Source organism: Ammospiza nelsoni, chromosome 3 (genome assembly GCF_027579445.1).
Source record: "Ammospiza nelsoni isolate bAmmNel1 chromosome 3, bAmmNel1.pri, whole genome shotgun sequence".
Classification (NCBI taxonomy): domain Eukaryota; kingdom Metazoa; phylum Chordata; class Aves; order Passeriformes; family Passerellidae; genus Ammospiza; species Ammospiza nelsoni.
This window is the reverse complement of record NC_080635.1, coordinates 6,764,791-6,778,773: the sequence shown is the minus strand read 5'-3', so window position 1 is coordinate 6,778,773 and position 13,983 is coordinate 6,764,791. Positions and strand designations below refer to the sequence as shown.

General features: G+C 42.6%; 1 protein-coding gene across 4 annotated transcripts in view; it reads right to left on the bottom strand.

The window, feature by feature from the left end:
- CDC42BPA (CDC42 binding protein kinase alpha) overlaps positions 1 to 11,247 on the bottom strand; it is a 181,351-nt gene extending 170,104 nt beyond the window's left edge. The window contains exons 1-2 of one of the 4 annotated variants that reach the window (XM_059467385.1): positions 10,913 to 11,247; positions 9,957 to 10,181 (exon numbers count right to left, since the gene is read on the bottom strand). In XM_059467385.1, the coding sequence (XP_059323368.1) occupies positions 9,957 to 10,152 (196 nt within the window). In that variant the 5' untranslated portion in view covers positions 10,153 to 10,181; positions 10,913 to 11,247. Of the gene's footprint in view, positions 1 to 9,956; positions 10,887 to 10,912 lie in introns of those variants that run through there. The other 3 variants (XM_059467384.1, XM_059467382.1, XM_059467383.1) reach the window with 3 other exon arrangements.
- Positions 11,248 to 13,983: the final 2,736 nt, after the last annotated feature.

Below are 13,983 nucleotides of genomic sequence, written 5' to 3'. Positions count from 1 at the left end.
CCATGAGCTCCTGCAGCTTATACTCAGCAGGGTAACTGCACAAATACTGAAGTACCTAGGAAGCTGCACCACCAAAAGCAACTGGTTACCAGATGACCTTCTCCGAAGTCACTGTTACTCAAGGATAAAATTAACCAAAAAATAACAAGTTAATGAAATAATTCACGCTAGCTGAGGTAATACACACTGTATACCATTTTCTCTTGGTAATTTTATCTCTAAATAATGTTTGCATTTTCAGTTTGTGGGTTATCAGCAATGGAGATATTAAGTCATCCCTTATTTTCAGAAAAACCAGTAACATATAAGGGCATAGACAGTACATATTCTTAGCCAGCCTGCTTATATCCAGAAAAACCCACTTGAATAATGTAATTTCAAAAATTAAATTATGACTTTTATAAAGACACAGAAATTTAGAAGGACATATTTTGTTACCCAGAAGTGGCTGCTAGCAGTGAAGGTGAAAATAGTCAATACTGGAGGTGGAGTGACACTACAGCAAAATGATAATGGTCTTCTCTGCAAATTTCTGTTTGCATAGGAAGCAGCTTCTATAATTTCCTCTAACATACCAGTTCAGTGAGAAAACAAGTCTCTTTTGTGTCAGTCCCTATCAAAATTATAAAAAGGATCTTTTTAAAATAATCACAAAATAGTACATCATGTGTTTTCTACAAGTTGGGGGAAATAGAAGGAAACTCTCCCAAGTGTGTTAACATAAGAATCCTTGTCTTTCAGTTACAAAGTATACAACGAAAACAGTGTCAAGACACTGAGTGATACCATGCCAAATACCACAGAACACACAAGACCAACACTTGCTTTTTTCAAGGAATTACCACCACCAAAATCAGTTATTTTGAAGATCCCTCTTCATGGTTTGTTGTCATCATATTGCTGTTACCCTATTTCTAGAGTCCCAGAAGGTGGTTTTCTCACAAGCAGCTCTTCACAGCAGTGTTGTTCCTGCTTCTTCATCAGGGCTCCTCCAAGGCTTTCCCTGACCAGCCAACCCACCCTCTTTTACCCAGTTATCTTCACTAGCCACAGCTGCCACCCAATTAAGGACAGCACAGCTGCAGCCCATTTAGAACAACTAGGATTGGGGCAAGGCCACTTATACAATACATAGATTTTACTAGGACTCCTCCTATAATGGTTAAAGACCTTCTCATTGCAAGAAGAAAAGTTTTGGAAACTGTTATGGAAAAAAATGAGGCTCACTGAATTTCTACACCAAATAGCTACCAGAAGAAGCTGGTAGCCTCAAAATTTGTTTCAAAACTGTAGCTCCCTTGTATGCAAGAGGGAATCTGAGAGGCAACCAGGAGTTGAGGTAGGTGGAGCCACAGAAGTCTAGGCTGTCCCAATCCTAGCCTCTTTCTTTTATAAAAACACTTCCAGAAATTCACAGAACCACACTGACAGATTTCAACGTGCTCTTGCAGCTTGCTTGTTAACTGGATTGTGCCCCTCAGCCCACACAAGCCCCAGCAAAACAAAGTTCAGTGGATTTAGCCAGCCTTAGGACACCTCCGAGTCAGCCCCCACCCAAGATAAAACCAGTGAGTTGCAATCAAAATGTGACTTCTATTTCCTCCTCCTCCTCTTGTTACTATGTGTCCTGCAAAACAGTCAGACAACACAGGGCTTTATTGACAAAAGGCAGCGTGGTAAAGGTGAAAGAACTTTAATGAGCACCAACAGGAAATACCTTGGGACTGTGGTGTCCCCACAGCAAAAGTGACATTTTCTTAAACCACAGGGCAGACAAAAGTAATTGCAACCCTTCCTATCACTTCTTTATTTTAGTTTCAGGTATTAAAATGACAAATCCATACTCCCACTAAAGTTTCATCCTTTTTAGACTACAGGATTAAAACAGATCCCAAGTTCTTACTCACAGCCAGAACAAACAGCCCAAGGCTCCAGCTCTACAAAAGCTAACAAGGCAAAATGATTAATGATAGTAAATCAATTGATCTAGTAAGAAATGTACAGGGTGTTTATGGGAAAACACTGTATAGATGCACCTGTGGGTAAGGCCTGTGTGTATTTGTTCACTTTTTGCTACCATTCTCCACACACAATCTCTATATTATGGATTTGCCCAAGAAAATCATGAAGTCTTGGGAATGATTAGGGAAAAAACAAAGAAAAAAATACCAATCCAAATCCAGAAACCAAGATTCTGGCCATGGGAAGATCAGACTGACACACTGATATCCACACCATACTAGAAACAAAAACTCAGATTTAGAAGGGATGAAAAGCAACAGCATGGAAACGAGGAAATGCACGAGGCCTCAGTTGGGAAGGTAAATTGCTTTGGGATAACACTGCCCATGGAAATCTCAGAGAAAGGAAAGGAGGAAAGACTCAGAAATGGAGACCTGTGAGCCCTCAAACTCTGAGACTGAAAGGAAATTAAACAGAAGACCAACAAAGCATTGCTGTTCTAATCCCACAACATTTCAAGGAAATGTAATTATTTTTATTAACACCTACAAATGCTTTTTCCTCTCCCACTTAGAATGGCACACTAAACCCACATTTACTTCTACAAAAAATTACTGTAAATTTCCACTAAATTGCTGAACAAAATATATCTTTTCCCCTCAAAATGGCACAGAAAAATACCACAGTTCATAACATCTACAAGGCCCCTATGACAAGCTTGTCAAAAAGTTGCCAAGAGAAGGGTGCACTAAGAAGCTGATCCCTAAGAATAAAAGAAATCTGCAATATTGTGTAACAAAACTAATTTAAATACAAACTGGAAGTCTGGATATGGATAAGGAAGAATTATGAAACACAAAGTCATAGGAGTCTGGATATACCTCATGTGGATTTTATCCATGGTGACCGCTAGTAAACCAAATTAGGCTGTATTACTAGAAATAAAGCAAACTGACCTGTCTGAATAGAAGATTTTTGCACTTCTTCTTAAGCCTAATGTCATGTTTAAACTATTTGAAATAAAAATCTTGTCGTTAACAAAAGATTGCACATGACTGACCTAAATCACTTGCATTTTTTGAAGATTTTGGTCCACATTAGAGGCATTCCCAAGCTTAATGAGGAATTTAGAAAAATAATGTGTTGAGGTAAGTTAGACCAGAGCAGAACAAAATATTCCAGTTGTTCAGCCAGAAAAAGAAAATCAAATTAAACAAGTACAAATGCTTATGGAAGGAATGCCTGCTTTGCCAAAAGATAAAACTTAAAGAGTCAAGAAACTGGCCTTTTCTTTCAATCCTGCCTCAGCTATCCACTGTAGGTTTTTTTATTCAGGCTTTAGAGCTTGGCAGCAGGATCTAATTGCTTCTGGAAGTTTTCTGCAGAAATGGAGATTGTAAATTTTTACAGGATAAAAGCAATTAGAGATGCTAAGAATAGGTTAATATTTTTCAAAGACACATCCAGGATAATTCATTACAGTTCACTTTCAGAAAATAATATGGTGAGAACGATTTCCAGGATAGCAGCCTACACTCACTTTGTATCTCAAAATCCTGTATTTGCAATTTATTCATAAGAAAATTTCAAAACACCACTGGTCTCTCCAGCCACAGGTATGACTCATAGTGAAATTACTGTTATTTGCTGCTGCTATTCAGGATTCAAACTGATCTATGGGTGTAAGGTAGAGCTTCAAAAAGAAAGGCAGCTTCCACCCATCTTTGTAAAAAAAAAGAATATATATTCTGAGAATTCTAAGAATTGAACCATATTGGACCAATTAAGCTCATTGCTTTTGGAGCACAATATCCACACTTGAGTCAACTGTGATATAATAGTATAGTGCAGGTTATACAAAAAATAGATCAGTAAATCCAGGAGAGAAGGGCCAAAAGACAAGGAAGGAGTTTAATCAGGTACATGCACAGCCTCAAATCCTGCACAGAGGTTAAAAATTCAAACACACCTTCAGCAGTACATTTTACAGTTATGATCATACCATAAAAAAACCCTTACTGGATTAACCCTTAAACATGAGATGTCCTAGTAACAGGGAATTTATTGTGTTGTCATGAGGTTTATAATGCCCACTGAGCAGACTAACTCATATAATTGTATTTCTCCATTTGTCCCCATTAGACCAAAGCATGCCCGGAATTTCTGTACAGAATAAAGGCATTTCTAAAATTCCTGGAAACTAAAGTATTAGTTAGCTTTCTATCTAAGCAAGCCATGCTCCTTTGCAACAAACAGGACATTACTGACAGAAGTCAGTCAACCTGAAGACAAATATGCCCCAAAATAGCAGCCTTGGAGTACTTCCAAACTTCCCCTGCCCAGCAGAATAAAAAGAGCCAAAAAAGAACACCCTTTAAACTTATTTCTACTTAAAATTAAGGGTTTTGATTAAAAAACACTTTGTGTAATGGAAATGTGCAAAGAAACAAACATGTTACAACGGATTAATGCCTCACTCTACTGGAAACTAATAAAAATCAAGTAGAATTAACTGGATGGTCTCACAGCTCATTTGATCACATCCCAACTGTTGATAAACTTCCAGTAATTAGTTTGCTGTGTTCAAGGAAAGAATCAAAACTGAAATAAATGCAAGAAAAAAACCCCACAATTTAAAAGGTTTAGACCTTAAACACAGAGCTATCTCACACTAAAGCCTGCATGGGCAACCATTTTTCTACATATTTTCCCACAAATACTGTTTCCCTCTTTTTCAAGTAGTTTGGTGTAGAACTGTAATTAGTTTGCTGTGTTCAAGGAAAGAATCAAAACTGAAATAAATGTGAGAAAAAAAACTATCACAATTGAAAAGGTTTAGACCTTAAACACAGAGCTATCTCACACTAAAGCCTGCATGGGCAATCGTTCTTCTACATATTTTCCTACAAAAACTGTTTCCTTCTTTTTCAAGTAATTTGGTGTAGAACTGCATCTGTATAAAAGATGTTTACACAATATTCTGAAACAGAGATTTGAAGATTGTTTTCTGTTTGAGAGCACTGAAGAAACAACTTCTTTCACCCTAATCAATAAAAAGCATTTAATGTTGGCTGCAGCTGTGTAACAGAAACAACAGATTACATCAAATAAGCAGTAAAGTGTTATTGAAAACAATGTCAGAAATTTATATGTCAAGAATGCCACAATGTCTCCTGCATTGATGGAGCCCCATCAGTTCATATGGCTCAGCTGCAAGCAATGAAACAACTCACATCTAAAATCAGGAATATGCCTAAGCACATTAAGTGGCCTTGACAAGCTCCTCCTTTCCCAGAAAGAACTGAATAACTGGTTTTGCTTGTGTCAGACCAGGAGGTATTCCCATTTTTATGACTAGACTAAAAAGAAGTTGATAACTTTTAGAATGTAATTAGGGGGGAAAAAAGTATTTCTAATGCGTTAGATAGTACTAAGGTTGGAAAGTACTGAGCACCAAAGTCTACTTTAAAAAAAACCAAAACAACAAAACTTAAAAAGTTGATTGTTAAGTCCTTTACTGTCTGCTAAGAATAGGACCTAAATGAATGATTGTTTTTTAACAGCTGTTTTAAAAACAAAATATAAGCAACTCATAGCTGAAAATGGCTGTGATTTTGTTCAGGACCTATATAGAGATAAGTAGCAAAGAAAAGGTGCAGAAGCCTAGAGACAAAATTTTATTTTCTTTTGTAACTAATAACAAACCTAGCTCAAAAAGAGGATTACCATTTTTTTAAAAGAAAAACCATGAGAGAGATCATCAGAAGGACAACACAGACAGCCTCTCCACAACTCCGTCTTGAAAAACTGGTTGTATGGTGATAAAACCATTTCCAATATCCAGAACAGATGCTGCACAACTGAGTAACACAAGTATGAGACCAAGGATGACAGCCTAGTGTATGACCATATCAGCACTGCAAAAACACCATGCATTTCAGTTCTACTAGAGATGAAATGAGAACAATTTAATCCATCTTCCAAAGCTTTCTTTGGTGGGAAAAAAAAAAACCAAACAGAACAAGAACAAAGTGAACAAAACCAATCAAACAAAAATTTTACTAGAGGACAGTTTACATTTTTCCAACAAGAGCACAGATTTAATCAAGCCACTGACTCACCATGGTATTGGTGGTGCCCTCCATCTTCCCTCACTTTCATCACCACACATTTTGAGGTTTATTCTATTATTCTTTCAATGCATCCTAAAGAACATTGTTCTAGTTTCTTTTTAAAAGCAATTCAGACTGGAGCCATTGGAAGGAAAGAAAGTTTTCCCAGAACCAAAACATCTCCAAAAGGTTCTTTTTATCACTACAGTTCTCTTTCAAGTTCACCTTATCAGCCTTCATTACCTCCCTCACACTCTTGCGTCAGCGTGGCAACTCACACACAAGTAGAAAAGAAAAAGCAAAGTGCTTGGAATTCTCAACAGCTTTTTCTGGTAAGCTCCAGTTGCTATAATTAGACAAGCCCTTTTCTAAATCACAAATACAACTATCAATAGAGATAAAAATGAAAACTAGCATCAAATACATAGAATAAGCCGAATGTGAACGTTCCAGTTTCTTCCTGTTATCTCAAAATGTGCCCTGATTTAACCCTCAGAACTCAAATATATTGGCTTTTTCCATGGCTCTGTTAGCATAAAGGACACCTATGTCATATAAACAACAAAATCAAATCATCTCACAAGTCACAACATTAACACTGTATAAGAATAGGGAATACAATTATGTTTTCACTTAAAGCCAAGGATAGGGTTTTAAAAGTAAAGCAGCTTCTGAATCACAAAATAATTAACCTGACACTTCTAACCAGTCTAATCTAATTTCAAGCAACAAAAAAGGCTGAAATTCTACAAAAACTTAAAACTCAACTTCACACTGTAGAGACCTTACTTTCTCCACTTACTGTGTTAAACCTGCAGTATCAAACCAAAATATGAACAATTAGTTCAGATCTCAATTCTTTTACCTGGATTCATTTTCTAAATAAGTTATTCATTTTTTAAACAAGTTCATAAAGTAGCCCTAAAAGATCTAAGTACTAGAACATGAAGCTTCTTAGTTCCCCTAAATATAGCAGCAGTCACATGGCTGTCATTAAGACATTAGCTTTTCCGTGGTAGAATACCTCCTAAACCTTTCCTCCAAAAAAGTCAGATTGTGGTTCAGTTTTACATGAAACACAGCAGATAACATCTCAGACCCAGAACACTCTGTATAAAAACACATATCCACAAATGCAACCTCAACTCAAACCCTCCACAAAACCAAAGACTAACACCTCAAAACTACATTGCTGAAAAGCAAGAAAAAATTATTTACTGCTCAACAGGAGTCTGTGATCACTGAACAGCTGTTTATTAGCCTTTTCTTAAAATTACCAGACTATAAATAAACCTCATTTACTTCTAGAAAGAATAATTTATTTTTAAAAAAAAAGGCAGTTAAGATGACAATCAGTTCTCAGGAGTAAATTTGTACTCTGCACTTTGTACACACACACACAGCTCCCAGTTCATACCAGTTCCAATACATTCCCATTGCACTCTCCATTATAACCAAGCCAATCTGTGGATATTTGGCAGAAACCCACAAAATGACAACATCCACCAACAGATACACCAGGCCCCAAGTTTTATTTCACTAATGGGAAAAATAAATTAATACACACTATTTTATATGGTACATTCAAATCCAAGAGCACTTCACACACAGCAACTTTCTGAACTCCCTGGTGTAAAACCTGTGCTACTTTTCCTGCTGTTCAAATTGAGAAGCTAAAAAAAACTGAGCTGAAAGCACTTCAACACTGAGTCCTTCAGAGAGGTGCGGGCAGAGTCCACGATTTCTGGCTGCCAGCCTTCCACTTCTGCCACTAATCAGCACATCTCTGACTTTAAAACCACATACAACCTCTCTCTAATCAACCACTTGCCTTGTTCCTCCTTCTGGGGAGAGAGATAGGAGAGGTCAGGGTTATATCAAAGCACAGGTACCCTCAGTAACTCCACTGCACCAGAGGAGGGTACCTGACCTCTCCAAGAGCTTGATTTTGCCAACTCCCTGATCCCAAGAGGAATGCCAGAGAGCGCCAGCTTCACTAGGAGGGCTGGCCCTCAGAGGAGACACCGCTGGAGGTGTTTGCAGAATAAAGACATCATTCACACAGACACTTCCACCAGCAGGTACCAGCCACAGCTGGCTCTTCCATGTCACCTCACAAACCCTCCTGGAAAGCTCCCAGGGCTGGGCAGCAGAGCTGGGAGCACACAGAGAACCACAGCAACTCAGCCCTGGAAATGGGAGCAACTGGTTTTCTCTGAAGCCTAAGAGTCCTGCTAAGGCACAGCTGGAGCATGAGAGTGGAAAAATAGCAGGAAAAATAGGCCAGCAAGAAACCTTATTCCAGTGCAGCCTTTCCAAAACAGTGTATTATTTCCATCAGCAGATGGGAAAGCTTATTACAGAAATCTTCAGGTACTGTCAGAGCCTTGCAATGATGCATTTACCCATTAAACAACCACCACTGAATGCACCAGCACCCAACACAATGGGTCCTAAACACACTGTTGCTCTGATCATCTAGATATGGTTAACTTGGTTGTTATTGTTATTGTTTACAGGGTATCAGCTGGCTGGATCCACTGCAGACTGCACTAAGTTCCTGCATAAAAAATACCCTTGGAGCCATCATATTTTCCCAGTCTGTCACAGCTTCTGTATGCCAGTGACAGTTTTAGAGGGAAGATTCTTCAGAAGTACTTTTAATTACTATTTCCTCCTTAGCTAGAATGCATTAATTATAGCCTGTTCCTCCAGATAATAAGAAAACAAAAACCAGTGCAATATGAACACTACAAGAAACTTAATTACTGAGTCAGATGTCCTTTAGATGTCAGTATGACTACAGAGAGGAGCAGGAAAATAAAACACACACATATCAGCCTCAAGTTGTTAGATCAGTTATCAAAACAATGTCTTTCCTCAGCAACTTCATTTTGAAGAGCTCAACCACCTAATTAATCAAATGCCTGTTACATGCTTCAAAAATATGCTTTTTTAAATAAAGAAAGTCTGCTGATGTATTTATTACAAAGCAAATGTGGCAAATGGTTCTGTATGCAAATACAGAAGTGCAGCATGACTTTGAAGTTTGAAGGTCAGATACAGTAACCATTCTCATCAAGGTTCTTATGTCAGACTGCATCTTCTGGTTTACATCTAAGTTTAGGAGGAGGAAGAAAGAGAATTAAAAAGAAAAGAAAAAATAGAGTCAACCAGTTCTGTGACAGCTTAAGAAGAACTGGCACAATATCATTCACCTGCTTTCCTTTAAAATCTGCTAATACCCTATCTCCCACAAAATGAAAAGCCTGCCAGGGACACACAGATTTTCATTCTGCTTTTCAGCTTTGATTTTCCTGATGAAAAAAAACAATCTACTTAAGTCAGCAACAATTTTATATTAAAGAAGAGAATGTCATCTTCTCCATCTTCACAGATGTTTCAAACCCTTATCATTTCAGAAAGCTGAAGGATTTTCTTGTTGATCAACATGTTTTATTTTAAAGCAGCATAGATTCAACTGCAGAAGCAAATCAGTGGATTGTGCATTGATATTTTTGCAGGCATCAGAGAATTTATCCCTCACCATTCCTTATTGCCAGCAACTTCAGGACACAAAACTCAACAGCTGGGCCTGAAGGCAAGCAAATATGCTAGGAACACAAAAGTCTGATCCATGTCAAAAAAGAAAAATAAAAAACAAGAAGCATGTTTTACATGCATACCTCAAAGACAAAAAACCAGTACAGATTTCTTTTTAGCACCACCACCACCACATTTAAATACAGTGAAACTGACAACACTTCCCAGTAAAACACTGAGTTATAAACAATCCCCTCTCACACATAAATAACAGAGACATTATACAAAGCAGACAGGAACACGGACGGATGTACACAAAATAAACACATTGAAACTTACCCCACTCCAGATACTCAAGGATGTTCTTCTCTCTTCTCAGAGGGGAGTTATTACATTCATCATAAAGGCAGATGAGTATATCCAGCAAGGTTTCCACACTGAAGCATTGCCCATTAGTCTGTGTTGGCCCATCCAAAATAAACTGCTCCAACTGCTTCAAACGCACTTCTCCAGACATGGTTGTTTCAGTTTGCATTGGGGTTTCTTTTTTAATGATTATTATTACTTTGTCAGAAAAACAACAACAACAAAAAAAAAAAACTTTTGAGGGTTTTGTTGTTTAAAAAGAAGTCAACAGTATTTTTAACAAGTGTCAAACTGTGACGGTCCTTAATTGCCAGCCCACCTCGGGGTTCCCAGCCTGAAACTAACCAACACCTTGGAGTTTCAGACACACACACACAGTGTGGATATCTGTGTATTCATGACATTTAAGAGAAGAAAATAGTTATCCTAAAAAAAAAAATTAATAGGCTTAGTAAGAAGTGGGGCAAAACCAGCATTCCTGATGCTTAAACAATAATAATTGCACTCAAATTCAACCGAGACTGCCTGACACCGATTTCACCGTGCGTGCATAGGCACACGCAGTTATATATTTAAGGTCTTCTCCTTCATTCCCAATGCAGATCATGCAGCGCGATCCTGCGAGGAGCCCCGCCGCAGCACCACGGGCTAACAGCCCCTCCGGTTCCGCTTCCCAGGACGGACGGGAAGGGAAAAACAGACGTATTTACGTATTTATATAAGCGAAAGGCAGCAGAAACGAGGGCGCACACCGGCGGGCAGGCAGGGAGGGATGAGGGGCCGCGCAGCCCCGCCGCCCCCCGCCGCCTCCCCCGGCCCCGGCAGCGCCTCCGCGGCCACCGCGGGGTGGGGCGCAGCCCCCCCTCCTCAGGGCGCAGCCACGTCCTGCCCCGGGCAGCCTTTCCCTTCCTCCTCCTCCTCCTCCTTACCGAGTCTCCTTTTAAGGCTTTTCAGTGATTCAAAAAAACTAAAGTCTTCATTGTCGCCCCCTTCTCCTCCGCTGCGCCAAGGGGCGGCGGGCGGGACGCGCGCCCCGACACACCGGCACAAGCGCTCCGAGCCCTGTCAAATCCTTCCCATGGCTGCGGCGGCGGCGGCGGCTGCTGGTGCTGCGGAGACGGCGCCCTCCTCCTCCTCCTCCTCCACCCGGTGCGCGTCCTGAGGCGGAGGAAAAGCGCCGGCGTCTCCGCTCCGGCCGCACGCTGCGGGCCGGGAGGCCCTGACGACGGCGGCGGCGGCGGTGGCTTCACTCCGGGCAGCTCGATGGTGTCCCGGCTTCGCCCCCCCGGGCAAAGGGCATCCTCGGGCGGTGCGTGTGCGGGGTGTGTGTGTGTGTGCGTGCGCGGGGCGGCGGGGAGGGGTAGCGGCGGCGCCCTCCCTCTCCGGCTCGCTCCCTCCCTCTCCCTCCGCTTCCGCGCCCTCCTCTCCCCCGCCGCTCCCTCCTTCCTTCCCTCCCTCTTTCCTTCCTTCCCTCCCTCCTTCCCTCCCGCGGTCACACGCGGCAACCGCCGCCGCCGAACGCGCTGCAGCCCAACATGGCGGCCGCGGCGGGGGGGAGCCGCCGCCGAGCGCCGCCGCAGCGCGGGGAGCCGAGCCCGGGGCCGCCGCTACTGATGGGATTGAGGGGAGGAGGGGATGCTGCTGCTGCTGCTGCTGCTGCAGCAGGGAATGCAGGGATACGGGCGGACCCAGGGATACGGGAGGGAGAGAGGGCGGGAGCGGGGAGGCCGCAGCGCAGCTCCTGCGGCCGCCCGGGCTGGGCTATCCCGGGCGGACCCGCCCGTCCGGCCGGGGATCCCTGCGGGCTTTGCCCCGAGCCGAGGGGAGCGGTCGCCGCCGTTGCCCGGCCCGGTTCCGCTCGCTGCCTCCCCGGCAATGAGGCTTTTGATTAAAAATCCCGGCCTGGTTATGGAGGGCGGGTGAGGGGAGCAGCGCTTGCCTGCCCTTCCGAGGGATCTGCCGAGCTCCAGGTGCGAGCAGGGACTCCGGCTCCCTCACGCTTCGGGGCCTTTAAAACGTGACAGAAAATGCGTCGGTTCTTGACGGTTCTGTCCCCGCTGGCCTCCCCTCATCGAGCAGCCCGCCGTGCCACCAGAGTACACGCCGGGCAGACAAGCTCCTTTTGCGGGCATTTCAAGCCCATATCGCTTAAGGGAGCTGGAGGATATTCTTGTTGATCAACGTGGGTTTTTTTAGGCGATATAGACTCAGCCGCAGACGCGCATCGGAGGATTTTGTGCTGATCTCGCTGCAGGGCCGCCTGAGGGGCGGAAAATGGCAGCTGCCCACCGGCGCACCGCGGCACATCTCCTGGGCAAAGGTGCCAGGGATGCGCTGTGGTGCTCGGGGGATTGAAGGTCATCTCTAAGACAACTCAGTGTCACTTCAGTTCTGCCTTCCCCAGAAGCCAGGTGAAAGGGGAGGAAGGCCCCACAGCCCCCAAAGGTCATTGGCTGTGGGTGAGCTTCAGCATTCTCCTGAAGCCCACCAAGCCCTGCATCTTCTGGAGCTCAGGGGAAGGAAAAAGCTCAGGCATCTGCTTCCTCAGTTCAGTAACCAACAGGTGACCCTCAATTGGGTTTTGCCAGACTAAGCATCTGTATAACACTTACTTTTTTAAACTGGCCTTTTTACCAGCTGATCTAAAATATCAACATTCTTACATACCCAGTAAAATGTACTACACAACATGATTAAAGTCCCATATGTTTGTTCAGAATCGCTCAGTTGTATGTAAAGTCACTGGTGCAAAGTTAGAGAGAGCAGTGACTCCCACCTTGTGCATGCAGAATGGCAGAGCAGAATTTTGGCGAATGAAGAAATAAAAGCTTTTTGTTCAAAAACCCTCCAAGAAGTGTCAGAAACCACTACAACTGTAAGTGATGGGTAGAAGATAGGATTAAACTAATAAGGAAAGGGTTTCCTTCCTGTGCTGAGGTACACCCTTGGGATGACAAGAGCCCTGTGCCAGTGTCTGGGGTGCTGCAGTCACAGCTGTGCCTCTGTGGCAGGAGCCTGCTCCAGAGCTGTGGCACACAGGCGGCTTCACAGTGAGAGTAAGGCATTTCCTGCTGGCTCTCTGCTGAACTTGTGGAAATTGGGATTGAAGCTGGGGGTGGGGGATGCCTGATGACAGCAATAAAAATAAATTGCTATTGCAGGGGTAGGTGGCCCAGATCAGATAGCACTTCCTATAGGGGTTGGAGACACGTCATCCAAGTTCATCCCGAGCGTAGATTAACCATTAATAGGGTTGCAGAGGGAAAATGGAGGAGACTAAGAGTTAAAGGGATGTTAGCTGCTTGGACTTTGGCACGGCCTGGCAGGGAAGTGAGCTGAAGAACCAGTGCCAGAGATATGATGGGTGTGGATATTTCACTTATTTACTTAGGTTACTGTGTTTTCCCTAGCCAATTATAAAGTCTTTCCTTGTTTTAATTGCAGACCAAGTGTTTGCAAACAAGGATGGCTCCCCAGCAAAGGCGGTCAATTTCCCTATATTTCTGGTTTTGAAACTGAACCCTTGTCAATATCCACATCGAGCCAGTTTTTTTCAGTGTTCTTCTCAGCCTGAGTGAGACTGCAAGTAAAACCAAGTATAAGCTACAGTTGAACACAAAACCCAGGATTTTTTTGTTCTCTCCTTGTTTAATAGCCTGTCCAGAAATAAGAAAAGGCATCCACGTAACAACTGGTGATACACCCACTGGGCTGTAGTCAGCTGTCATACCACAGAAGCTGTGAGGAACAGGTAATACCAACAATGACTGCTGACACATTTATTTGCTGGGAACTATCTATGTACCAGATGAGTAATTCTCACACTACACCTGTGGGATGGAAAAACATTTCTCTGCCTTATAAGACTTTAGTCCAGAACATTTAGAAAGCCAACAAAATAATTCAGTGTAACAGGGAGAAATTCCTCTTCCCTCATACATTCTGTCACTAAGACATGCTGTCCTAAAAATATACCCAAGTTGTGCAAACATACCCCAGT